This window comes from Nerophis ophidion, linkage group LG10 (assembly GCF_033978795.1).
Source record: "Nerophis ophidion isolate RoL-2023_Sa linkage group LG10, RoL_Noph_v1.0, whole genome shotgun sequence".
Taxonomy (NCBI): Eukaryota; Metazoa; Chordata; class Actinopteri; order Syngnathiformes; family Syngnathidae; genus Nerophis; species Nerophis ophidion.
The window spans coordinates 37,610,479-37,636,920 of record NC_084620.1 but is presented as its reverse complement, the minus strand read 5'-3'; the positions used below and the strand labels follow the sequence as shown (position 1 = coordinate 37,636,920).

The 26,442-nt window shown below is 41.2% G+C and overlaps 2 protein-coding genes across 2 annotated transcripts; one reads left to right on the top strand and one right to left on the bottom strand.

The window, feature by feature from the left end:
• Nucleotides 1-4,178: 4,178 nt before the first annotated feature.
• faah2b (fatty acid amide hydrolase 2b) lies at nucleotides 4,179-12,151 on the top strand. Its single transcript, XM_061913636.1, has 11 exons — nucleotides 4,179-4,428; nucleotides 5,259-5,341; nucleotides 6,886-7,022; nucleotides 8,649-8,858; nucleotides 8,922-9,041; nucleotides 9,097-9,232; nucleotides 9,291-9,408; nucleotides 10,952-11,071; nucleotides 11,133-11,244; nucleotides 11,313-11,501; nucleotides 11,570-12,151. Exons 1-11 carry the CDS (start codon nucleotides 4,240-4,242, stop codon nucleotides 11,743-11,745), a joined length of 1,590 nt encoding a protein of 529 aa, XP_061769620.1. The 5' UTR covers nucleotides 4,179-4,239; the 3' UTR covers nucleotides 11,746-12,151.
• A 52-nt stretch (nucleotides 12,152-12,203) lies between these two features.
• nelfa (negative elongation factor complex member A) lies at nucleotides 12,204-26,291 on the bottom strand. The gene is made up of 11 exons (XM_061913635.1): nucleotides 26,046-26,291; nucleotides 21,957-22,128; nucleotides 19,015-19,176; nucleotides 18,830-18,919; nucleotides 14,108-14,235; nucleotides 13,951-14,020; nucleotides 13,794-13,882; nucleotides 13,616-13,724; nucleotides 13,217-13,548; nucleotides 12,829-12,928; nucleotides 12,204-12,718 (listed from the first exon to the last, which is right to left on the bottom strand). The coding sequence occupies exons 1-11, from the start codon at nucleotides 26,253-26,255 to the stop codon at nucleotides 12,534-12,536; spliced, it is 1,647 nt and encodes a 548-aa protein (XP_061769619.1). The 5' UTR covers nucleotides 26,256-26,291; the 3' UTR covers nucleotides 12,204-12,533.
• Nucleotides 26,292-26,442: the final 151 nt, after the last annotated feature.

The window sequence follows — 26,442 nt, the reverse complement described above, 5'->3', positions numbered from 1 at the left end:
AGATTTAAGTGTGTCTGGGGCCGGTATATCTATTTTTAGGAACACTAATACAAAACCTCACAATGATAATTGAAAGTTAAAAACGTTATGACAGACCGTCTTAAAAAACAGAATGGAATTTGAATTTTTTTTTTACTGAATGAGACACCCAGAATGTACATGGAAATAAAGAATGTGGGATTTACAATGTTAACTATAAATGATAAAACACTGAATATTGACAACATATTTTACAATCAACCGAAACACAACCAAAATGCAACAAACAGTATAAAAAACCACACCTACAATCTGAGATATCTCATAGTGACCATTGTAAGTAATTAAATGAGCAGAGTAACTAATTAGATGAGCAGAGGAAATAGTACATCCTACAGATTCCAAACATTGAAAGACTTAGTATAGTTGAATACTTCCGGTCATTAGAAAACATGACTGCACATCATAATGGCAGCTACACTTTCCATCTTAAACGTCTACAACAAGTATTTGGGAATGTCCGACGGGCCAGATTGAAAAGCTCAACGGGCCGCATGTGGCCCCCGGGCCTTAATTTGCCCAGGCCTGTCTTAGAGTGTTTTATATAGGTTGTTTTAAAAGCACTGATCTGGATTGCTGTTCAATTTCATTGTTTGCAATGACAATAAAGGTATTTTGATCCTGATAGTGCACACTATTTAATTTTACATTGATAAAAAACACTGCTAAACTTATATCGACATTGAACAGTTATCCATCCATCCATCCCTTTTCTACCGCTTATTCCCTTTAGGGTCGCAGGGGGCGCTGGTGCCTATCCCAGCTATACACCATGGACAAGTCGCCACCTCATCGCAGCCATATATATATATATATATATATATATATATATATATATATATATATATATATATATATACATATATATATACATACATATGTATATATATATATATACATACATATGTATATATATATATATATATATATATATATATATATATATATACATAGGTATGTAGGGATATATATATACATATATATATACATATGTATATATATATATATATATATATACATACATATGTATGTATATATATATACATATATATATATATATATATATATATTTATATATATATATATATATATATATTTATATATATATATATATATATATATATATATATATATATATATATATATATATATATATATATATATATATATATATATATATATATATATACGAACCCCGTTTCCATATGAGTTGGGAAATTGTGTTAGATGTAAATATAAACGGAATACAATGATTTGCAAATCCTTTCCAACCCATATTCAGTTGAATATGCTACAAAGACAACATATTTGATATTCAAACTGATAAACATTTTTTTTTTGCAGATAATTATTAACTTTAGAATTTGATGCCAGCAACACGTGACAAAGAAGTTGGGAAAGGTGGCAATAAATACTGATAAAGTTGAGGAATGCTCATCGAACACTTATATGGAACATCCCACAGGTGTGCAGGCTAATTGGGAACAGGTGGGTGCCATGATTGGGTATAAAAGCAGCTTCCATGAAATGCTAAGTAATTCACAAACAAGGATGGTGTGAGGGTCACCAATTTGTAAGCAAATTGTCGAACAGTTCTAGAACAACATTTCTCAATGAGCTATTGCAAGAAATTTAGTGATTTTACCATTTACGGTCCGTAAAATCATCAAAAAGTTCAAAGAATCTGGAGAAATCACTGCACGTAAGCAATGATATCGTGGACTTTTGACCCCTCAGGCGGTACTGCATCAAAAACCGACATCAATGTGTAAAGGATATCGCCACATGGGCTCAGGAACACTTCATAAAACCACTGCCAGTAACTACAGTTGGTCGCTACATCTGTAAGTGCAAGTTAAAACTCTACTATGCAAAGCCAAACCCATTTATCAACAATATCCTGAAACGCCGCCGGCTTGGCTGGGCCCGAGCTCACCTAAGATGGTGTGATGCAAAGTGGAAAGGTGTTCTGTGGTCTGACGAGTACACATTTCAAATTATATTTGGAAACAGAGGACGTGGTGTCCTCCAGAACAAAGAAGAAAATAACCATTCGGATTGTTATAGGCGCAAAGTTCAAAAGCCAGCATCTGTGATGGTATGGGGGTGTATTAGTGCCCAAGGCATGGGTAACTTACACATCTGTGAAGGCACCATTAATGCTGAATGGTCCATACAGGTTTTGGAGCAACAAATGTTGTCATCCAAGCAACGTTATCATGGACCCCCCTGCTTATTTCAGCAAGACAAGTGTTACAACAGTGTGGCTTCGTAAAAAAAAAAGAGTGCGGGTACTTTCCTGGCCCGCCTGCAGTCCAGACCAGTCTCCCATCGAAAATGTGTGGCGCATTATGAAGCGTAAAATAGGACAACGGAGACCCCGGACTGTTGAACGACTAAAGCTCTACATAAAGCAAGAATGGGAAACAATTCCACTTTCAAAGCTTCAACAATTATTTTCCTTAGTTCCCAAACGTTTATTGAGTGTTGTTAAAAGAAAAGGTGATGTAACACAGTGGTGAACATGTCCTTTCCCAACTACTTTGGCACGTGCTGCAGCCATGAAATTCTAAGTTAATTATTATTTGCAAAAAAAAAAACAAGTTTATGAATTTGAACATCAAATATCTTGTCTTTGTAGTGCATTTAATTGAATATGGGTTGAAAAGGATTTGCAAAACATTGTATTCCGTTTACATTTACATCCAACACAATTTCCCAACTCATATGGAAACGGGGTTTGTACATATGTATATATATACCATCGCATGGCCAACACAAATAGACAGACAACATTCACACTCACATTCACACACTAGGGCCAATTTAGTGTTGCCAATCAACCTATCCCCAGGTGCAGGTCTTTGGAAGTGGTAGGAAGCCGGAGTACCCGGAGGAAACCCACGCAGTCATGGGGAGGACATGCAAACTCCACACAGAAAGATCCTGAGCCTGGGATTGAACCCAGGTCTCCTAGGACCTACGTATTGTGAGGCAGATGCACTAACCCCTCCTCTACCACGCTGCCCCCATTGAACAGTTATCTCTAACCCAATGCAGTGGTTCTCAAATGGGGGTACTTGAAGGTATGCCAAGGGGTACGTGAGATTTTTAAAAAAATATTCTAAAAATAGCAACAATTCAAAAATCCTTTATAAATATATTTAATGGATAATACTTCAACAAAATATGAATGTAAGTTTATAAACTGTGAAAAGAAATGCAACAATGCAATATTCAGTGTTGACAGCTACATTTTTTTGTGGACATGTTCCATAAATATTGATGTTAAAGATTTATTTTTTTGTGAAGAAATGTTTAGAATTAAGTTGATGAATCCAGATGGATCTCTATTACAATCCCCAAAGAGGGCACTTTAAGTTGATGATTACTTCTATGTGTAGAAATCTGTATTTATAATTGAATCACTTGTTTATTTTTCAACAAGTTTTTAGTTATTTTTATGTCCATCCATTTTATGCCGCTTATTACCTTTGGGGTCGCGGGGCGCGCTTGTGCCTCTATCTCAGCTACAATCGGGCGGAAGGCGGAGTACACCGTGGACAAGTCTCCACCTCATCGCAGTAATTTTTATATCTTTTTTCCAAATAGTTCAAGAAAGACCACTACAAATGAGCAATATTTTGTACTGTTATACAAATTAATAAATCAGAAACTGATGACATAGTGCTGTATTTTGGGGCGGTATAGCTCGGTTGGTAAAGTGGCCGTGACAGCAACTTGAGGCTTCCAGGTTCAATCCCCGCTTCCGCCATCCTAGTCACTGCCGTTGTGTCCTTGGGCAAGACACTTTACCCACCTGCTCCCAGTGCAACCCACACTGGTTTAAATGTAACTTAGATATTGTGTTTCATTATGTAAAGTAATTTGAGTCCCTAGAGAAAAGGCGCTATATAAATATAATTCACTTTACTTATTTATCTCTCTTTTTCAACCAAAAATGCGTTGTTCTAACTAGGGGGTACTTGAATTGAAAAAATGTTCTCAGGGGGTACATCACTGAAAAAAAGGTTGAGAACCACTGCCCTAATGGAGCGTTTTCCCCTCACATTTTTTGCCTTAATTCTGAAACTAACAACGCATTTCCGGTTACGTTAGCGTTAGCTTGACTTAAGAGGAAATATAAGCTCTAATTAACCCGGTGTCCTTCTATCAGTAGCGTGGCGAACTCGAGCAAACATGGCCCCGAGCGTCATGGAAAGCCTCCTGAAATGGCTCTTCGACGCAGTGACTGGGTTGTCATTCTTGCTCTTTAGGCTTCTGTCGCGCCGGACAACCTTCGGCGGTGGCAAGAAGCTGCCGCCCACCAAGCACCCGCTCCTTAAAGTGTCTGCGACGCAACTCGCTCGAAAGATCCGACGAAGAGAGGTGAAAGCCAGCTGTTAGCTTCAAATGTTTTCCTATGGCTCCTTTTAATGGTCAGTCCCGGAGGCCATCATTTAGACAGAAAACATGGTGGCAACTTCTCATTTCTATGCATTCGTGGATTAATTTTTGTACCCAGCATCATGAGCAAGATAAGTTTTACAAGATAATTCTAATATATATATATACACCATATTTCCTTGAATTGCCGCCAGGGCGCTAATTAATTTAAAACCTCTTCTCACTCCTGCGCTTACCAAAGGCACGCGGTAAAAGTAAGCATGCGCTAATTATTTTAAAACCTCTATTCACTCCGGCATTTACCAAAGGCATGCAGTAAAAATTTGAGTGTGATGTAAGCTTGGACCTTAAATCCTACTGAATAGCTCTTAATCTTCTTCCCTTTAAGCGATTTCAAATTACCGGTATTGAAATCAGCCTCCTCCATTTCGAAAATGATGACAGGGGATGTGTCACTCATGACGTCACGAGTTTGACCAGGCGGCAATACTAAGCATGCGCTAATTATTTTGCGAAGCCAGTTTGACCCGGCAGTAATTCAAGGCAGGCGCATACTACATGCCCAGCGGCAATTCAAGGAAATACGGTATATATATATACATATATCTATATATATGTGTGTGTGTGTATATATATATATATGTATATGTATATATATGTATATATATGTATATATATATATATATATTATATATATATATATATATATATATATATTATATGTATATATATTATATATATATTATATGTATATATATATATGTATATATGTATATATATATATGTGTATGTATGTGTGTGTGTGTGTTTAGGTGTCCAGTGTGGAGGTGGTCCAGGCTTACATTGACAGGATCCAGGAAGTCAACCCTCTAATAAATGCTGTGGTCAAAGACAGGCAAGATTCACCAGCAATATCCATCCATCTAGGGCTGGGCGATATGGCCTTTTTTTAATATCTCGATATTTTTAGGTCATATCGCGATACACGATATATATCAGGATATTTTGCCTTATCCTTGAGTGAACACTTGATGCATATAATCACAGCAGTATGATGATTATGTGTCTACATTAAAACATTCTTGTTTATTAATATATGCTCATTTAAACTTTCATCCAGAGAAGGAAATCACAACTAAGTCAATTGACCAAAACTGTATTTATTAAACAGTTAATAAGCAGTGGCACACATTCATGTCATTTTCAAAACAGAAAGTACAAGATTGTCAGAGAAATTTTAAAACAAGCTATTAGTAAATTTTTGTGCGTGATGTCACTAAGATGACATATCAGAACAACACTAAATTGAAGTGCACTTTTTGTACAGAACACCACTACAATAGTTTAAAACAAATAATGTGCACTTTTGTGCATGATGTCACACAAGATATTTCAATAAGTGTCAAAAAAAAATGAGCAGCATAAGAGGAAATCAAATGTATGTCCTTCACTATGTGGTAGGTTACTGCGGACATTATCTCCTTTTGTTGTTGATTTTTATTTTTTTCATATGGTGTTTATTTGGAAATTGTTGCTTCGGCATTTTGTTGGTGTGGCACCGAATGGAAATGTTGACATGCAGAGTAATCACTCTTCATTCTCTATCAGGTGATTTTTCAAATGGTGCTACACATTAGCAGTAATGCTACTTTTGGTAGAAACGCTTGTGCCCCACACTTGACAAATTAAAGATGTCTGTTCGACATATTCCCACTTGAAGCCAAACCACCGCCAGACAATGGACCCCCTGTCTTTTTCTTGGGAATTAATTCTTCCTTCGTTTACCAGTTTCGCACCTTCTTTCTCTTGTATTGGGGACGGCGCGGCGCAGTGGGAGAGTGGCCGTGCGTAACCCAAGGGTCCCTGGTTCAAATCCCACCTAGTACCAACCTCGTCACGTCCGTTGTGTCCTGAGCAAGACACTTCACCCTTGCTCCTGATGGGTGCTGGTTGGCGCCTTGCATGGCAGCTCCCTCCATCAGTGTGTGAATGTGTGTGTGAATGGGTAAATGTGGAAGTAGTGTCAAAGCGCTTTGAGTACTTTGAAGGTAGAAAAGCGCTATACAAGTACAACCTATTTATTCATTACCACTCGCACGAATTTGCTAGCATCCCAGCTAACTTTAACCATGCTGCTACCTCTCTGCTCCGCGAGGACGTATACGTATGTGACTTATGTAAAAATGTGCGCTTGCTGTCTGTGAGAAGGAGACACAAGAAGGAGTGGGAAGAGCCTGTAGTGTAATGCCAGCAGCTAAAAGCAACTGCGTGAGAACGTATACTCGAATATCACGATAGTCATTTTCTATATCACACAGAGACAAACCCGCGATATATCAAAATATCGCCCAGCCCTTTATCCATCCATTTCCTACCGCTTGTCCCTTTCGGGGTCATTATACCCCGTCAAGTCAGTCCTCCCTTCTCCTCACCGTACAGGTTTTCCGCAGCGCTCCAGGAAGCGGCGCAGGTTGACAAGCTGATCGACGAGGAAGCGGGAGGAGAGGATGTGCTGGAGCACCGACTGCCCTTCCTCGGTGTGCCTTTCTCAGTCAAAGAGTCTTTCGGCCTTCAGGGTAAAGGAAAAGAGTCTACTCTTTTTTTTTTTTTACTGTATTTGTGACCGGCTTCTTGTTTTTTGAAACACTTTTATACAGACTAAATGTAATGCAGCCCACATAAAAACAGTACACACTAAACCAGGGGTCGGAAACCTTTATAGGCTGAGAGCCATTTAAGGCAAATATTTAAAAAAAATTTTTTCGTGAGAGCCATATAATATTTATTTACACTGAATACAACTAAATGTCTGAATTTTTAAGTAAGACCAACATTTATAGAGTATAATATGTCACAAACTCGCATGGCAACAGTAGTGGCGACCCCAAGAAGCAGGAACCAGGAGAGCGAGAGAAGGTAAGATGCTTTTTAATATCATCAACAGAATGACACAGTCTTGCATGTGCAGTTCTAAACAATAGTCAATCTTTGAGCCCTGAGGAGCACGTGAGACAAGCATAAATAGAAACACGCTGATTGGCAGCAGATGTGGACCAGCTGCCCATCAACAGCAGGTGAGGGGAAAAAACAGCCCAGTGGGACAAGCAGGAAATGGAAACAAAATAAGAGCACTGATGGTAAGTAAATACAAAACAAAGAAGCACAAACAGAAATTAAGTGACAGATCTTCACATAAGTCTGTTATTCTTTTTGATAACATTGTTATTCGGAAGCTCACCGATAAATAAAATACTTCTTACCATTAATGCGACTTCTTGAACAGGTGCAGTGGAAAACAGATGAATGGATTAAAATGTATGAGAATGTTTTTTATATTTTGAACGTTATTTTTAACTGTGATTACCAGCGGAATTATTCATTACTTATCGTGTTAAGCAATGTCAGCTAAGATTTATCTGAGAGCCAGATGCAGTCATCTAAAGAGCCGCATCTGGCTCGAGAGCCATAGGTTCCCTACACCTATACTAAACAAAGAAAACATTTGTTTGGTCCAAATCCCCCAAGGAGGCACTTGCGACTCAAAATGGCTGACGACCTGTGCGTCTTACAATGCATGACTTGATGCATGATCTGTTATAAAGCCCCGTTTTGTGTGTTTGTATTTTTCAGTGGTGTGCCGTCAGGGCCAAGGAAATCATGATCATAATTAAAGATACAAGTTTTTTTTTTTTTTGTATTTACTTTCCCTAAATATCCAAAAGTATTCATATTCTCTTTATGTCATATTATCCTCCTTCCGGTGCTGTTGTTTTTAGGTTATAGAGTTTTTATTCAATCATAATTCAGCTAGCTTATGTTGCCGGGCTGTACCAAATCTGCTGAGGCCTGCTGTGTTGGCCCTGCGATGGGGTGGCGACTTGTCCAGGGTGTAGACAACCTTCCGCCCAGATGCAGCTGAGATAGGCTCCAGCACCACCCGCGACTCCAAAAAAAGGGACAAACGGTAGAAAATGGAGAAGATACCTCTATCTTTGGCAGTCTAAGCCAGTCAGAACCTCCATTTTATTATCGAGGACACAAAATCACTCAAAAAAGGTTTTTTAGTTGCCCCAATAAAAATAAGAATAAATTAACATTTTGCCTGTTTTTTCTTTAGAAAATTACTGATTTTTCTTAAGGTGGCACTTTTGTGTAGGCTAACTCCTTGACTGCTGACCTGGTAGTTGTCGCCCCTTCATCAGGCATGCCTTTCACGACGGGCATCATCTCCAGGCGAGGAACTGTGGCTGTCGCCGACGCACCCCCCGTGGCCCTGATGAAGCGGGCGGGCGCCATCCCGCTGGGCGTCACCAACACCAGCGAGGGCTGCATGTGGTCTGAGTCGAACAACCACCTTTATGGGATCACAAGCAACCCGTACGACCTGGAGAGGATACCGGGAGGCAGCTCAGGTTGGCAGGGTTCACATAATCACTTTGAGTACAGCTGTATTAAAATGTCTTACCCTCCGTCAGGTGGAGAGGGCAGTTTGCTGGCCGCGGCGGGCGCAGTCATGGGGATGGGCTCGGACATTGGCGGCAGCATCCGTATGCCCTGCTTCTTCAATGGAATATTTGGCCACAAGACCACCCCTGGTAAGACGGACAAACACATCACTTAAACGCACCGTGACCTTTACTACTCCCTCAGGTGTTGTGTCTAATGACAATCAGTACCCTCCCTACACGGGCCGACACGCCGAGTACGTCAGCAGTGGGCCCATGTGCCGATACGCCGAAGACTTGCTGCCCATGCTGAGAATCATGGCGGGACCGAACGCTCACATGTGAGAGAGTCCATGTTTGTGTCACTTCCTGTGTGCGTCCTCATGCTTTTGTGCGCAGGCTGTCCTTGAGTAAGAGGGTGGAAATTAAGAAGCTGCGGTTCTTCACCATCCCTGATGACGGCGGCTCTATTCTGACCAGTCCCGTCAGTGAAGAGCTCAAACGGATCCAGAGGAAGGTGAGGGGTGTCACGTAACACAGTGGTTCTCAAATGGGGGTACGCGTACCCCCAGGTATGCCAAGGGGTGCGTCATATTTTTTTAAAAATATTCTAAAAATAGCAACAATTCAAAAATCCCCTATAAATATATTTATTGACTAATACTTCAGGTAAATTTGAATATAAGTTCATAAACTGTGAAGTGAAATGCAACAATGCAAAATTCAGTGTTGGCAGCTAGATTTTTTGAGGACATGTTCCATAAATATTGTTAGATTTCTTTTTTGTGAAGAAATGTTTAGAATTAAGTTCATGAATCCAGATGGATCTCTATTACATTCCCCAAAGAGGGCACTTTAAGTTGATTACTTCTGTGTAGAAATCTTTATAATTTGAATCACTTGTTTATTTTTCAACACGTTTTTAGTTATTTTTATATCTTTTTTTTCCCAAATAGTTCAACAAAGACCACTACAAATGAGCAATATTTTGCACTGTTATACAATTTAATAAATCAGAAACTGATGACATAGTGCTGTATTTTACTTATTTATCTCTTCTTTTCAACCAAAAATGCTTTGCTCTGATTAGGGGGTACTTTAATTAAAAAAATGTTCACAGAGGGTACAACACTGAAAAAAGGTTGAGAACCACTGACGTCTTCTTCCTCCAAACACGACAAGTTGAGTTTATACCAAAAAGTTCTATTTTGGTTTCATCTGACCACATGACATTCTCCCAATCCTCTGCTGTATCATCCATGTATCCATTTTGGTATAAACTCAACTCGTCGTGTTTGGAGGAAGAAGAATACTGAGTTGCATCCCAAGAACACCACACCGACTGTGAAGCATGGGGGTGGAAACATCATGCTTTGGGGCTGTTTTTCTGCTAAGGGGACAGGACGATTGATCCGTGTTAAGGAAAGAATGAAAGGGGCCATGTATCGTGAGATTTTGAGCCAAAACCTTCCCTCAGTGAGAGCTTTGAATGGTTGACCAAATACTTATTTTCCACCATAATTTACAAAGAAATTATTTAAAATTCCTACAACGTGAATTCCTGGATTTCTTTTTCACATTGTCTCTCACAGTTGAAGTGTACCTATGAGGAAAATTACACACCTGTCATCATTTTAAGTGGGAGAACTTGCACAATCGGTGGCTGACTAAATAATTTTTTGCCCCACTGTATGTACAACACAGGAGTAAGACTGGAGGATACAAACGTTGGCAAAACTAGCATATGGTGTGAGCTAGACTACATTTTAACATCGACGCCATGCTATGTTGGCCTCATTGGGGAAAAAATCGAAATGATTAAAGTGGCAGCTCCCACGTTTGTAGCTGACAGTTGTCAAGGTTTATTTTAAGCTGTATTATTATATAGCCTGTTTTTTCCCCCATTTACAAAGTGGTGGCTGTAAACACGGGACAGGCTCATCTATATTGGTATGTTCATATGGGAATGGGTTTTTCCTTTATGACATTATTAAAAGCTGCAACCTTAGGTCACTTTTGCATTATAGGACAGAACTCCTTCTTGGTATGGTTTTCCTCAGGTGGTGGAGCGTCTGGAAACAGATCTGGGGGTGACTGTCCAAGAGGTGCACTTCCCAGGGCTTCGATATAGCTTCCAGATCTGGAATGCCTTTATGACTCTTCCTGACAAAGATGGCAAGGTGTGAAAAGAGGACACCAATATTGAAGGGGAACATGTGCACTAAATGTATTCTCCTGCAGCCTCCTGATTCCTTTGCTAAGGTGTTGGGAGAGGCAGACCGGCCTGTGTGGCCTCTATGGGAGATCCTGAAACGCATAATGGGCAAATCAGAACACACCGTTCCTGCTATTGGTGAGTGTCAACTTTTTAATTAAATGATCGACCACTTCGATTAATTAATGGGCATGTGAGGCGTGCAGGTTTGACTTTCGTGGAGAAGATTCAAGCATCCAAACCATCCACCTTCATTATCCAGACGAAGGAGAAGCTTCAGAAAGAATTGGAAGAGTTGCTGGGGACTGATGGAGTGATTCTTTACCCATCACACACCAGAGTGGCCCCCAAACATCACCACCCCCTTTTTCGACCCTTGGACTTTGCCTACACTGGTACGCTCTAATCTATTTCATCATTTATTGTATTCAATCTTGTGAACATGTCCTCCCCCCATTCTTAGGGATCTTAAATATTCTGGGCCTGCCTATCACCCAGTGTCCTTTGGGGCTGAATGAGGAGGGTCTCCCGCTGGGTGTGCAGGTGGTGACGGGAAAGCTGCAGGATCGTCAGTCCCTGGCCGTGGCGCTCTACCTGGAGAAGGCCTTTGGGGGTTGGAGGGAACCCGGGGCCAACTAGAACACCTTCCGTCAGCTTAATGACGTACTAGGGTTTAATTTGCTGCTAAATTCCCTGTAATAAAGTCACACTTATTGGTCCTTTTCCAACTGCTTCCAAAGTTTGGATTTGGAAATGACCATAACAGGGTGTGATGGGCTTAAGATGAGGTAATAGTTGGTGCTGCAGCTTTATATTTAACACAGAAAGAACATTTTCATCTAATTATTTATGGAATCAAGTCTGCAAGGACAAAAAAAACTTGAACACTGATTATTGCAAAGGGCACTGAAGGCAAGAATTTTTTTATACCGGCCATGTGTCGTATAAATGTTGATGCGGTTGACTGTACTGAAGGCAGATGTTTGTGTCTGTGTTGATGTCATGTTGCAACTGTCCATTGTCACAAAATAAAAATTATATCTCATTTTTTTTCTGGTGTACAGTGACCACCACCTCATAGACACCTCAAAGACAAATTGGAATTATTTTACATTTATTCACACAAATGACCATAGTATTAACAGTCAGTTGTCACTTTGTCTTCCTTTAGCCTGGGAGGAAAAGAAGGCCAAAAATATTGTTTCCAAACAGACAGCACTCTGAGTGACACATTCATACAAAAGATGTTTTTTACATAACGTTAAAACTGCCTGCTGGGCGACAAAACTGAAAAATAACGAAATCAAGCCAAACATTCTTCTGCACGTGTGCACCAGCTGCTTGATTCGGCCCGTGGATTCAAATTCATTAATGGGCGTAAACGAATCAGCCAATGTAAGCAAAGTAAAGTCCACCTGTTGCACCCCTCATGAGGTGTTGGTGATAGGTTTATACTTCTTGAGGCGGGTCCATTGGCCTGTGGAGTAGTTCATTTCAAACACCGTGTCCACCAGCATGGTGGTGCTACCTGTGCCGTCCGCTTTGGGCAAAACCTCTGTGTGCTCGCTCAGCTTGATCTGAATGATGTCACCCTGCTCTGGGCATGGGTTTTCTGGGAGACAGAAGCATGCTGCTTTAAGTATGACTGAACATCTGATGGAATTTAAGTGTCTTTTTCACTGTTCTAAGTCCATTAGTGGAGCGAAAAAGGACATTGCATACCTCTGGATCCTGCCATGAAGCCAAGGATGAGGGCCTTCTCTGGTCTGGTGACTTTGTTGGCCGTTTTGAACATCTCCTGAGCCGCGTACATCTGGTCTCTCTGAGAGTCATAAAGCAAAATAACAGTCCTTCACAGCTTCATTTTTCTATGATTTTGGATCACATGTTTAGTGTCATCTTTTGTAAAGCCAATGATCAAAGTTCAAATGAATTTCCTTATTTTAGCATTTATGTGGGATAAATCCACACAGAGAATATTGATCATTGTTGCTGACATGAAATGACTATTTCGGAGGCCTGACAACTAACGTTAAAGCACCCCCTGTTCTGGCATGCAATAAACCATTTTTTCCATGTGGAGTAGAACAACACAAAAGTGACATAGTACCGTGAGTGACAGATTCTTTTTGGGCTGAGGCTGTGTTGGTGTGGGGGCTGGTGTTGGTGTGGGTGTCTGAGGTGTGTTAGGTGGCTGGGTGGGCGTCTCGGGCTGGCCGGCAGTGGCGGCAGCCGGTGGTCCGTTGCTGGCAGGGGTGGAAGCCGGCGTGCTGGGGGATGTCGGGGTGGCTGGGTTGGTGGCGGTGTTAGCATTGTACATGGGTGTCCTCTGCTTGTATTGGCCCGGGAGGGTGGCAGCAGCGGTGCCCGCGCCTGCTGTCGCCGACTCTTCTGGCTGGCGAGCCGACTGAAGAGTCTCCCGCACTGACCCGCCTGCATTGGCTTTGGGGGAGACAAGAAGCCACAATTAAGTAAAGGGAGGTAGGGCTGCTGTGTGATTTTCTCTCACCTGGCTGTGCCTCGGAGCTGGGAATGTAGGAGGAAGATGGAACCATGCTGGGCGTGGCTGGTAGGTAGCTGGTTGAAGGCAGAGGATTCTCGTTCAGTGCCCCCAGTTTCTGAAATAGAGAAGAACTGTGAGAACTCATCCACAGCTATTTTGACACTAAGCGTGCATATTAAAGCACCTGTGCAGAGACGAGGCCAGCAGCATAATCCGGTGTGGTGTTTTCCACCACTGCTTCTTCTTTGGCTGCTTTTTCATCGGCTTCAGTGTCTACAAAAACAGACAGATACATCAAAATTCTGTCTTATGATAATCACAATAAAGCTACATGTAGTTACCGATGGTCTTTCTTCTCCTTTTCGCTTCTCTTCCAGGTCCGACAATATTCAGCTCAGAGATATCTAAGAGCTGCAGAGAAGAAGAAGAAAACAAACACAAAAAGGTCAAAGTCTCAGTTCATGGTCAATGATCATCATAGTAGCTTTGCCATCATACCTTGACCCCACGCTCCTTGCGCAGCGGCGTGCGTGCAGGGGCAATGGGTGTGCGGTTGCTGGGGGGGCTAAACATACTCGGTGCTGTGGGGCTGCGGAATGGAGCCTTGGGAATCCCCTTGAGAGGCGCTGGGAGATAAAACAGTTGCTTGTGTTCTAAATGTGTAATTGTGCTGCTTTTATACTCCAGTCCATGTATAGTTTGTATAGCAGTCTTGCTGTGAGGCAGGTGATGTCACATCCATAAAAATATTGTTTCTAGAAATTGTTCATATTGTATAATAACTAAATAAATCTCTCGTAGGTTGCATATTCTTTAGCGCGGACATATCTTAATATTGCTAAATATTGTCCAAAATAAACCGGGCTGAACAACAAGAAAAAACTTAAAAATCTAAACATTAAATCAAAAACATCGATCACGCATTTATTAACATCAGTTAAATAACGTTTTGTGTATTTGGTATCCCCATAAGTGCCAAAAAATGTTCATTCAAACCATGGAGATATTTATAAAAATGTTTTGCCTTAATCCAAATAAGCAGTTTGAGATTTGCCCCGAGTCGTGACGTTGATCAAGAGGCAGAGGTTTCCCGCCATTTTTATTTTCACTTGCGCCAGTTCTAGTTCCAACAAAAATTAACCAAGATGCGATCTGATGACCGAAAATCATCTGTTGTTGGTTGTATTAACAAGCATGGGTCACTACACACACACTTCGAAACCTCATCTGAAGAAGTCAGAAGTCTCTCGTTAACTTTTGTGTTTCATGACAATGTACCTACTTGGAGTATCAGGCTGATACTGCCAGCTAGAACTGCAGCCGGATAAGGAAGTACAGAAAATGGCTAAGACACCCGCCTTGGTCCGAGGACAATATACTAAATGATTAACCCAAAACCACATTTAATTGCGTAGACAGTTCCTACAATATAGTGGTAAGTCCTGTAACAGTAGATTGACAAATGTAATGATATGTTAGCATCGTAGCATTGTAGTTTAACTTTATGTTTAAGATAAACAGGCAATGTATGATAAAATCTTAATGTATAGATGTGCATAGTCATTTCAAAACGAGAGACAGACATAATTCCCTTTCTCCTTGCTGCGGGTCGGACTCTGACTGTACATGTATGGTTGGATTTCAATAAAAAGTAGCGTAAAGTTCAAACTTATTTTTGTTGGTACGGAAGGGCACCACTAAAACAACATTACTGACGCATAGAGACACCGTCGCAGCCAGCTGGAGCGGGCGAGGCGCGGAGGGGTTCATTTGCATCTTATAAGACCCAGCTTTCACAACGACTCTTTTTTACACATATATTAACAGAAAGTTAATATGTGCTATAAAACTACATGATTTTCTCACCGGATTATGTGTCGATTATAAAAAATGTCTATGTACCACACTCAATTCAAAATGACACTCACTTAAATTCATTAAAAGGCGTATTGGTAATATGCAAACAGTCTCACTTCGACATGCATTTTAGCTGCCTGATATTTCTCATTGATTACAAAACTAAACAAGTGGTCAGGGAAGTAAACAAGGTAGAAGGGTCTCACATACTCCTAATAGCCAATGTTTTAACGTTCATACTTCAAATTGTAGTGGTGGAGGGCGTTTTTTTTTGCTGACTCTACAGCCAGAAAAAGGACAAAAACCCCACAAAAAATATTAATTCTCACGGTTACGTCAGATCCACTGTGGTCTGGCCTTTCACAATATCATGTTATATCTGCTCGACATCCATTGCTTTCTGTCCACTCTCCAAGGTTTCTCATAGTCATCATTGTCGACGTCCCACTGGGCTGAGTTTTTCCTTGCCTTTATGTGGGCCCTACCAAGGATGTCGTGGTTTGTGCAGCCCTTTGAGGCACTTGTGATTTAGGGCTGTATAAATAAACATTGATTGATTGATATAATCAGTGTTGTGCTGTGGGTCAGAGTCGTTGCGTCTGCTGCACGCGTGTGTGTGCGTGTGCGCGCGTTGACACGCACAGATCCATTATGACAGCCTATTGGCGGGTTCCTCTGAAAGTTCATTGTTCCTCTTTGTAGGACTAAACAATATAAGAACACTTTTATACCTGCTGCCATCACATGGTGATTCTATTTATTTATTATGCCGTAGCACTTTAATCACAATGATTTTATTGGTTTATTAGGTATTATATTTTTATTTTTCTACAGTGTGCCTGTATACTGGGGATCATTTGGGTTTCGTTTTTTTGTTTTTATGTTTTATATGATTTGTTTGCTTGTTTCATCCTGTCTTGATGCTGAATTATGTCTGCAAAACTATTTTACCTCCGGGTACCATTAAAGAAACCTTGACGTTGACCTAGAAAGTGGGCTTATAGGTTGTATTTTTACATGTTTGGCAAACTTCCCTCTTCAATTTGGTATTATGTTTATATGCAGACTTAAATCATTGTGATCGGGGTTCCATTTTGAAAGCATCCGTTCAAACGTAATCAGCGCAAACACGCACTCTCATATCCATCCATCCATCCATTTTCTACCCCTTATTCCCTTTCGGGGTCGCGGGGGGCGCTGGCGCCTATCTCAGCTACAATCGGGCGGAAGGCGGGGTACACACTGGACAAGTCGCCACCTCATCGCAGGGCCAACACAGACAGACAGACAACACTCACACTCACATTCACACACTAGGGCCAATTTAGTGTTGCCAATCAACTTATCCCCAGGTGCATGTCTTTGGAAGTGGGAGGAAGCCGGAGTACCCGGAGAGAACCCACGCATTCACGGGGAGAACATGCAAACTCCACACAGAAAGATCCCGAGCCTGGATTTGAACCCAGGACTGCAGGACCTTCGTATTGTGAGGCAGACGCACTAACCCCTCTGCCACCGTGAAGCCCCACTCTCATATCACAATATGGAAAATAATTAAAAAAAAAACAGTTTTCCTCAAAATTGTAACTACAATAGACTACAACTTTTCTTTAGATCAGGGGTGTCAAACTCATTTTAGCTCAGTGGCCGCATGGAAGAAAATCTATTCCCAAGTGGGCCAGACGTAAAATCATGGCATAATAACTTAAAATTACAACTACGACAACTTTAGATTGTTTTGTTTGTTTTACTTCGGCCCAAAATAAAACAAGCACATTTGGAAAAAATCCTCGACAAAACTCTGCAAGTTAGTTGAAAATTCTGAGGAAAAAATGGTGCAGTCTCAAAAACACTATGGAAAACACAATAAATTTAGACTTAATCTTAGTGTATCTACAAACATCCATCCATCCATCCATTTTCTTCTGTTCATCCGAGGTCGGGTCACGGTGGAAGCAGCATAAGCAGGGAAGCCCAGACTTCCCTCTCCCCAGCCACTTTGTCCAGCTCCTTCCAGGGCATCCCGAGGCGTTCCCAGGCCAGCCGGGAGACAGTCTTCCCAACGTGTCCTGGGTCTTCCTCGTGGCCTCCCACCGGTCGGACATGCCCGAAACACCTCCCTAGTGAGGCGTTTGGGTGGCATCCTAACCAGATGCCTGAACCACCTCATCTGGCTTCTCTTGATGTGGAGGAGCAGCGGCTTTACTTTGAGCTCCTCCCGGATAAAGGAACTTCTCACCCTATCTCTAAGGGAGAGCCCCGCCACCCGGCGGAGGAAACTCATTTTGGCCGCTTGTACATGTGATCTTGTCCTTTCGGTCATAACCCAAAGGTCATGACCTTAGGTGAGGATAGGGACGTAGATCGACCGGTAAATTGAGAGCTTTGCCTTCCGACTCAGCTCGTTCTTCACAACAGCATCCGCATTACTGAGAACGCCGCACCAATCCGCCTGTCTATCTCACGATCCACTCTTCCCTCACTCGTGAACAAGACTTCAAGGTGCTTGAACTCCTTCACATGGGGGAAACTCTCCTCCCCAACTCGGAGATGGCACTCCACAGTAAAATAAATGCTGTGCAATGTGCAAATAAAAACTTCAAAGACTGACTTCTTTAAATTTGTACAGAATACTATAATGTTCACAGAACTATATCAATGTGTGATGTCTCCTGCAGCATTTTAAGTGGGGTTACCAATTGTTTGTTTTATGTTGGGTTGAGGGGGTGGAGTCGCAGCCCCACTTTATCATGTACCTCTTGTTTGGTATACTTGCTCTCCCCGGTATAAACTATTTGCTTGCCTAACAGAATTGCTATTGTGACATCCAGTGGACACATTGAACAGCAGTTTCTTTCATTTAAAAATGCAGCTCAATTTTACACTTAGAAAACTCATCATAAGGGCCAAATTGAACCTGTTTGGCATGTTTTGGCCGGCTCTAAAGTTAGTGTGGTGACTGACTGTATTTAGATGCTTGTGTGTGTGTGCGGATACATCTCCGGCCCCTAGCCATATTCCTTTAACTCAGTGCTTCTTAAATATTTTCTGACTATAAATAGTATAATTTGTCTATACAATTGTACATTGTAACCTTATTAACATTAAAGGAAACAACACACCAGTCTTTTGTCGTCTACCACCATGCTCGCTTTTAGGAAATATGTAAACATTGTTCTACTCATTTGTGTTGACGTACATTTAAAAAATGGCTGTGCTGAAAAATTTTTAGTGGGTAGGAAATATTTATTGCTATAAAAACTTGAGTATATCCAATTTTCACAAATCACATCATTCTACATACTGTAGGCCTGCTGAAAGGTTTCTGTGATATATTATAGACTTTGTAGGTCCAACACTCACTTGTCGTGTCAATTTTTTTGACTAGTCCTCTCCCTTTGGCATGAAAAGGTACTCCGGCAGTCTTCTTCAGCTGCTGTGCTGTCTCTGTGGCTACAAAAAAAAAAAAAAAAAAAGAAAAGTTATATAAATACACCATAAAAGGTTATAACTAGGTAGTAAGAAAGAGGGAGGAAAAAACACATTACATTTCTGCAATAGCTCAGCTCTGAGAGTCGCACTCTTGGGCTTCCTCTTCAGTTGGAAATGTTTAACGGGTGGTGTAAGGGGTCCCACCAACGTGGTCAATGCACTCTTGTTTAGGTACTGGCACTCAAGAGGAAGCATGGCTGATGCCTCACACTCTCCCACTGGAAACAAAAATATCAATATCAAGTAAGGCTGCAAGATTTTGGGAAAAAATAAAATGACATTTTTTTTTCTGTGAAAAAGTGATTTTCGGTTACAATTTCACACATGGCCTCTAGGGCATTCTTTGAACACCACTGGTTTACTATTTCACCAAGAAGGAAAAGTGTTGTCATACAACGGAAGAGTGTCTCTTAGCTCTGTTTTCTTAGTACTTAGGAAGTAATAAAGGTAAGGATGCTTCTGGAGGTTTTCTGCACACTTTTCAAGGCAGTTGTATGTACACTAACTGGGCTTGTGGAGGCAGATCTGCCCACACATGACGAATACTTTGCCTTTTCTGACCGCTTGTATTTGATTACCGAATAAATGCATGACGCGAGATACACTCTTTTTTTACTTTAATGGGTACCTCTATTTGCTAAATATAAGTTTTTAACACCCGCACATATACAGTACAGCAACAAAGTTGCTAAATTGTGACCAGACCACATATCCCTCATTTGTCATCTTATCAACAGGCAAAGCAGGTGTGTGTATAGGTGTGTTGTGAGTAGAGTTATGGTCCTCACCGTCACATTTCCATTATAAATTGTTGGGGTATAACAATCCATCAGCTACATCGATCTATCGATTTATATTCCTAAGATTTAACTACATCGATCTATGCTCGGCAAGTTGGCCTTCCGGTAGATAAAGTTTTAAAAAGCAATCATTCTATTTATTTCATACCAGAAAAGAAAACTATTGATTTGGAAGCGGCAGACTTTAAATAAAGTTGTTTTTAACACTTTAAATAAGGACGCTACAACACATTACCCGAGACTGTCACCCATCTGTGACTTCATCGCCACGCGCCATCAGTAGGGGTGTAACGGTACGTGTATTTGTATTGAACCGTTTCAGTACGGGGGTTTCGGTTCGGTACGGGGGTGTACCGAACGAGTTTCTAAGCTAAAGTCTTAACAAGCTGCTTTACTTCTTCTGCCTCTGTCTCAGCACCCAGCATTGGCCCACCCACACAACCATCTGATTGGTTACATATATAGCGGTAACAGCCAATCAGCAGTGCGCATTCAGAGCAGTAACATCCAATCAGCAGTGCCTACTCAGAGCGCATGTAGTAAATGCTTCAGCGTTGAGCAGATAGGTGTTTAGCAGGTGAGCATAAGGCAGCGTACTCTCCCCAAATGATAATAAACACCTCCCAGTCAACTACTACTAACATCACTATGAGCCCGTTGACTTTCTAGAAACTTAAACTGCAGGTCAGCTTGCTCGCAGTTCTGGCTTGAGGTGAAGGCTAATTAGCTTTTAGCGTAACGTTAGCTCATTTTGCGGTGTGTGTGTGTGTGTTTTACGGACAGAAAAGCTTTGAATGGCAGGGTCCCTGCTTTCACATGTTGATATAAATATAACATTTACATAATAAAAACTACGGGCTTCCCAAATGCTGTGATGAGTTGACTTGAAACTGTCTAATGTTGCACTTTTTATATGTAGAAGAAAAGTTTTGTCATTTTATTTAATCAGAGCAACAATTTGAGGCAGTTTAATGTTGATTAACGTGGTCAGAATTACTATAGTATTCCCAATGTTAAAAGGATAAAGCCATTGTTTACAAATTTGGTAAATAAACAACCCAAAAATTTATATTTTGTTGTTTTCTTACTCTACCGAAAATGAACCAAACCGTGACTTCCAAACCGAGGTACGTACCGAACCAAAATTTTTGTGTACCGTTACACCCAAAGATTCAGTCATCAAAACAAGTATGGCGGATACCAGAAGACAACCAGACGAACCAGAAATTATCCAGCCACTATTCTGGTGCAGTGTGTGGAAACATTTAGGCTTCTGCAAAGACGAAGACGTTCTTAGTAAGTTGCTCGCTGTGTAGGATATGTTAAGGTCAAGTAAAATACAATGGCAACACGACAAATCTCTTGAACCAAGGCGCCTTGGGATTTGACACACGCCGAACGCCCAGGCACCTGCAACGTCCCTGCTGCAGCAGCCGCAGCGCAAACAAGTACTGCTTTTCTAGGACTATAAAGCACACCTAAAGTCCTTTTATTTTCTCAAAAATCAACAGTGCGCCTTATAACCCCGTGCGCCAAAGCTACATTTTGATTTTTGTTGTGCTCATTGACATTGAAGCAATTTTATTTGGAAAATGTGTAATCACAAGTGTGACCAGTAAATGGCAGTGCTGCATGGGAGATACTGTATGTGTGGACTGCAAGTTGACTGACGCCTGTCATTTCGAGCAAGCAAGCTCAGAACTGAGGATTCATTGAGAATGTAGAACATTACACACGGCTCTCAAAAATCTGTCAAAATATTTTAGTCTCTCAAGCAACCCCTACGACCCCGAAAGGGACAAGCGGGAGAAAATGGATGGATGGATGGACTTGGGTAAGCTACAAAACTACGAATACTGTCGGTGCATTACGGCTACTGTAGTCAGGTGTACAGTGCTTCAACATACGGGTATTTTCATAGTCTGTGTATGAGGACCCCAAAATGGCACCTATTAGGAGACAATATCTTTTTTTGTTTCAAACGATTATGGAAAAACTAGCTTTTCTTACCTATTGGTACCTGCTGATTTGTATTTGGATCTGAATAAGTCCCGAAAATGTGCGTGAGTCCGCCATGGTAATCCAGGCTGCAGTCTAATAAGCTCTTTTTTGAATTAATTAATTAATCGGACCTGATTTAAGATCAATAATTGTATCGCTTTAACGGCAGAAAACAAAACAAAAACAAATTGCATTACCTTTCTCCCTGAGCTCTCCGAGAATGTCCTGCACATTTGGATTCTGCTCCTCCAAGTCCAAATTGAGAGAGCCCGTCTCTGGGAAGGACTTGAGTATGTCGGCAACCATCAGCACCCAGGGCTCAGAGTCCACTGTGGCCAGCTGGATTATTTCTGAGAGGGCCTCTTTCATCTGGACACAAAAATTAGGCTACCATTAGAGCATACAAAAACTACAGGGTTAGACAACGCAATTGTATTGGATGCATCTACAGATTTATGCTCTTGCGGTCACAACCCTGTTAATGTGAATGTCTCAGAATCATATTTTATGGGGAGAATGCACAGCAAAGTAACTCCAACCACAAAATTGAATAATAAGTGTAAACGGTGGTCTTTTCCTCTGCGTTGTGTAGAATTGATTATGACCAACACCATGTGTTGCTGCTCAGCTGCACTTTACCGACTGACATAATTGACCCTGTTACATAAGTACACAAAAGCAGGGGGTTATGCAAAAAAAATGTAATCATGCTGTTATCACAAAAAACGCTGCAGGATTAAAAACAGATGCAAAAAAAGAGAAATACGGAAATTGCGTGAGAGAATCTCTGCAAGTTCGAGGAACAAAACATGAGTTTTCACGGCGACCAGGGAAGCCAGACCTAATGAATAAAGGTTTTTATAGACATGACCGGGGTGCCCAAAAAGGCAGAACTAATAAGTATATTGTTCTTATGTTTTTGTCAAACACTTAAGATATAACAGTGTTATTGAGCAACTATAGCCTGCTCAGTGGCCTTGTGGTTAGAGTGTCCGCCCTGAGATTGGTAGGTCGCGAATTCAAACCCCGGTCGAGTCATACCAAAGACTATAAAAATGGGACCCATTACCACCCTGCTTGGCACCCAGCCTCAAGGGTTGAAATTGGGGGTTAAATCACCAAAATGATTCCCGAGCACCGCTGCTGCTCACTTCTCCCTTCACATCCCAGGGGGTGGAACAAGGGATGGGTCAAATGCAGAGGGTAATTTCACCACATTTAGTGTGCGTGTGACTATCAGTGGTAGTTTAACTTTAACAAATTTACATAATTTTATATAGGGATTTCCAGGACATAACATGCGAAAGAAGTCCAATTACCCTCAAGTCCCAAGCAGCCACCAAAACAGTCAATTTAATGCTTAACAAAAATCGCTTAAGGATAACATTTTAACCTTCTGGGTGAATCCAAACGCAACAACCTAAATGTTCTAAACTAGTAAAGTAACATGAAAAAAAAAAACATAAATACACCTCACTGTACCTGACCAAATAAACAGGAGAACGAAACAAATAAAACAAAAGTGCAAAACCTTAAAGGCCTACTGAAACCCACTACTACCGACCACGCAGTCTGATAGTTTATATATCAATGATGAAATATTATCATTGTAACACATGCCAATACGGCCTTTTTAGTTTACTAAATTGCAATTTTAAATTTCCCGCGAGCTTCTTGTTGAATGATGACGCGTACGCGTGACGTCACTGACTGTCAGGAAATATTATCTCAGCACCAGTTACGGTTAAAAGTCGTCTGCTTTGATGGCATAATTACACAGTAATTTGGACATCTGTGTTGCTGAATCTTATGCAATTTGTTCATTTAATAATGGAGACTATAAAAAACAATAATGTTGGTGGAAAGCTATGGATTGCAGCTGTCATTAGCACCGAGACACAGCCGGTGTTTCTTTGTTTGTTGTTAAGCTCCTTTTATTTTTTTTTCTTTGTCATGAAAAGGGAGGTTTTTGTGGTTGGTGCACTAATTGTTAGTGTATATTGTGTTTTTTATGTTGATTTAATAAATAAAAAAATATATATATATATTTATTTTTTTTTATAAAAAATTATTCCGCGGCCCGGTACCAATCGGGCCACAGCCCGGTGGTTGGGGACCACTGAAGTATGACACATAAAATGGATCTGCTATTCCCGTTTAAATAACAAAATCTCATTTCAGTAGGCCTTTAACCTTCCAGGTAACAAACAGGGGATATAATGGAGTTCAAACCACAGCCGAGTCATACCAAAGACTAGAAAAATGGGACCCGTTACTTCCCTGCTTGGTTCCCAGCATCAAGGGTTGGAATTGGGGGTTATATCACCAAAATGATTCCCGAGCACCGCTGCTGCTCACTGCTCCCCTCACCTCCCAGGGGGTGGAACAAGGGAATGGGTCAAATACAGAGAGTAATTTCACCACAGCTGGTGTGCGCGTGACTATCAGTGCACTTTAACTTTTACAAATTTACATACTTTTATATAGGGATTTCCAGGACATAACACGCGAAAGAAGTCCAATTACCCTCAAGTCCCAAGCAGCCACCAAAACAGTTGATCTAGTACTTACCAAAAATCGCTTAAAGGATAAAATTTTAACCATCTGGGTGAATCCAAACGCAACAACCTAAATGTTCTAAACTGGTAAAGTAACATGAAAAAAAAAACATAAATACACCTTATTGTACCTGACCAAATAAAGAGGAGAACGAAACAAATAAAACCAAAGTGCAAAACCTTAAACTTTCAGGTAACAAACAGGAGACATACAGTGGGGCAAAAAAGTATTTAGTCAGCTACAGATTGTGCAAGTTCTCCCACTTAAAATGATGACAGAGGTCTTTAATTTTCCTCATAGGTACACTTCAACTGTGAGGGACAGAATGTGAAAAAAAATCCAGGAATGCACATTGTAGGAATTTTAAAGAATTTATTTGTAAATTATGGTGGAAAATAAGTATTTGGTCAACCATTCAAAGCTCTCACTGATAGAAGGAGGTTTTGGCTCAAAATCTCACAATACATGGTCCCACTCATTATTTCCCTAACACGGATCAATATTCCTGTCCCCTTAGTATAAAAACAGCCCCAAAGCATGATGTTTCCACCCCCATGCTTCACAGTAGGTTTGGTGTTCTTGGGATGCAACTCAGTATTCTTCTTCCTCCAAACACGACGAGTTGAGTTTATACCAAAATGGATACATGGATGATACAGCAGAGGATTGGGAGAATGCCATGTGGTCAGATGAAACCAAAATTAAACATTTTGGTATAAAATCAATTTGTCGTGTTTGGAGGAGGAAGAATACTGAGTTGCATCCCAAGAACACCAAACCTACTGTGAAGCACCGGGGTGGAATTCTGTCTCTCACAGTTGAAGTGTACCTATGATGAAAATTTCAGACCTCTGTCATCATTTTAAGTGGGAGAATTTGCACAATCGGTGGCTGACTAAATACTTTTTTACCCCACTGTAATGGAGTTCAAACCCCGGCCGAGTCATACCAGAGACTAGAAAAATGGGACCTGTTACTTTCCTGCTTGGCACTCAGCATCAAGGGTAGGAAATGGGGGTTAAATCACCAAAATGATTCCCGAGCACCGCTGTTGCTCACTACTGCCCTCACCTACCAGGAGTGGAGCAAGGGGATGGCTCAAATGCAGAGAGTCATTTTGTGTGTGTGTGACTATCAGTAGTACTTTAACTTTTTAATTAAATGCACTAAGAGTTTTTCCCATAGGATTTTGACAAATAATTCGCGACAGCATAACGCGAATTTTCCCATATTTTCACCTTTGACTTATAACATCGATCTCAGTATTATGTCAGTATACCGATTATAGGGCTCAACACAAGTGATGCGTGGAGCTGGTCGATGTCATGGCACCGCCCCCCCGGTGCACTCTGTGCCTCGTTTCAATCACACCGCCACAATGTGTGAACAAGAGCCGTTGAGCTGGGAAACAAGCAGCGGTTTGCTAACAAAGCTAGTTTCGTTGTTTAAGTCTGAAAGTGTTATCCGTTAAGTTTAGGTGTGAGATCCAAAGGGGGAAACAACGTCAGATTATTGCTTCATTTCGTTGCTCCTTAACGTCTCGTCACCTTCCGCGGTGCTGCGAGCTAGCAGGCTAATGCTAACGCAAGTAGTTAAAACACAGTGCAGTTTGCAATAACTAATAGGTAAGTAACAATTAACAGAATAAATAAAGATGTGTTGGTTAGTCACCACCTGCTCTGAAGCCCACCTGGCGGGTGAGCGGGACGCTAATGCGCGGCACCCACCTCGTCCACGGTCCGCCGGGGAAGATGGAGCATCCCGAGTAGTAGTTTGAGTTTGACCGGCGGCGACAAGCTGGAGAAGCAGAGGCGAATGTTGTCGATGACGGAGACGGTGAGAAGCGACGCGATGCTCGGCGGCGTCCACAGCTCGTCTGTGGAGCCCAGTTTGTTGTGAAGCCACAGACCAGTGTCGCTGTCCTTCATCGACGCCATCTTGGAAAAAGAAGTGTTTTGAGTTCGGGCATTTTAATGGACTACTAAGAAAACAGCAGTCAGGACCCCGCCCCCACATCTGCATGGAGGCCCATAATTGATGCACTTTTTTTTTTTTTTTTTTTACAAGAATATACAATATAATATTATTTCTTATATAATTTAATTATGAAAATTGTTTAGTGAA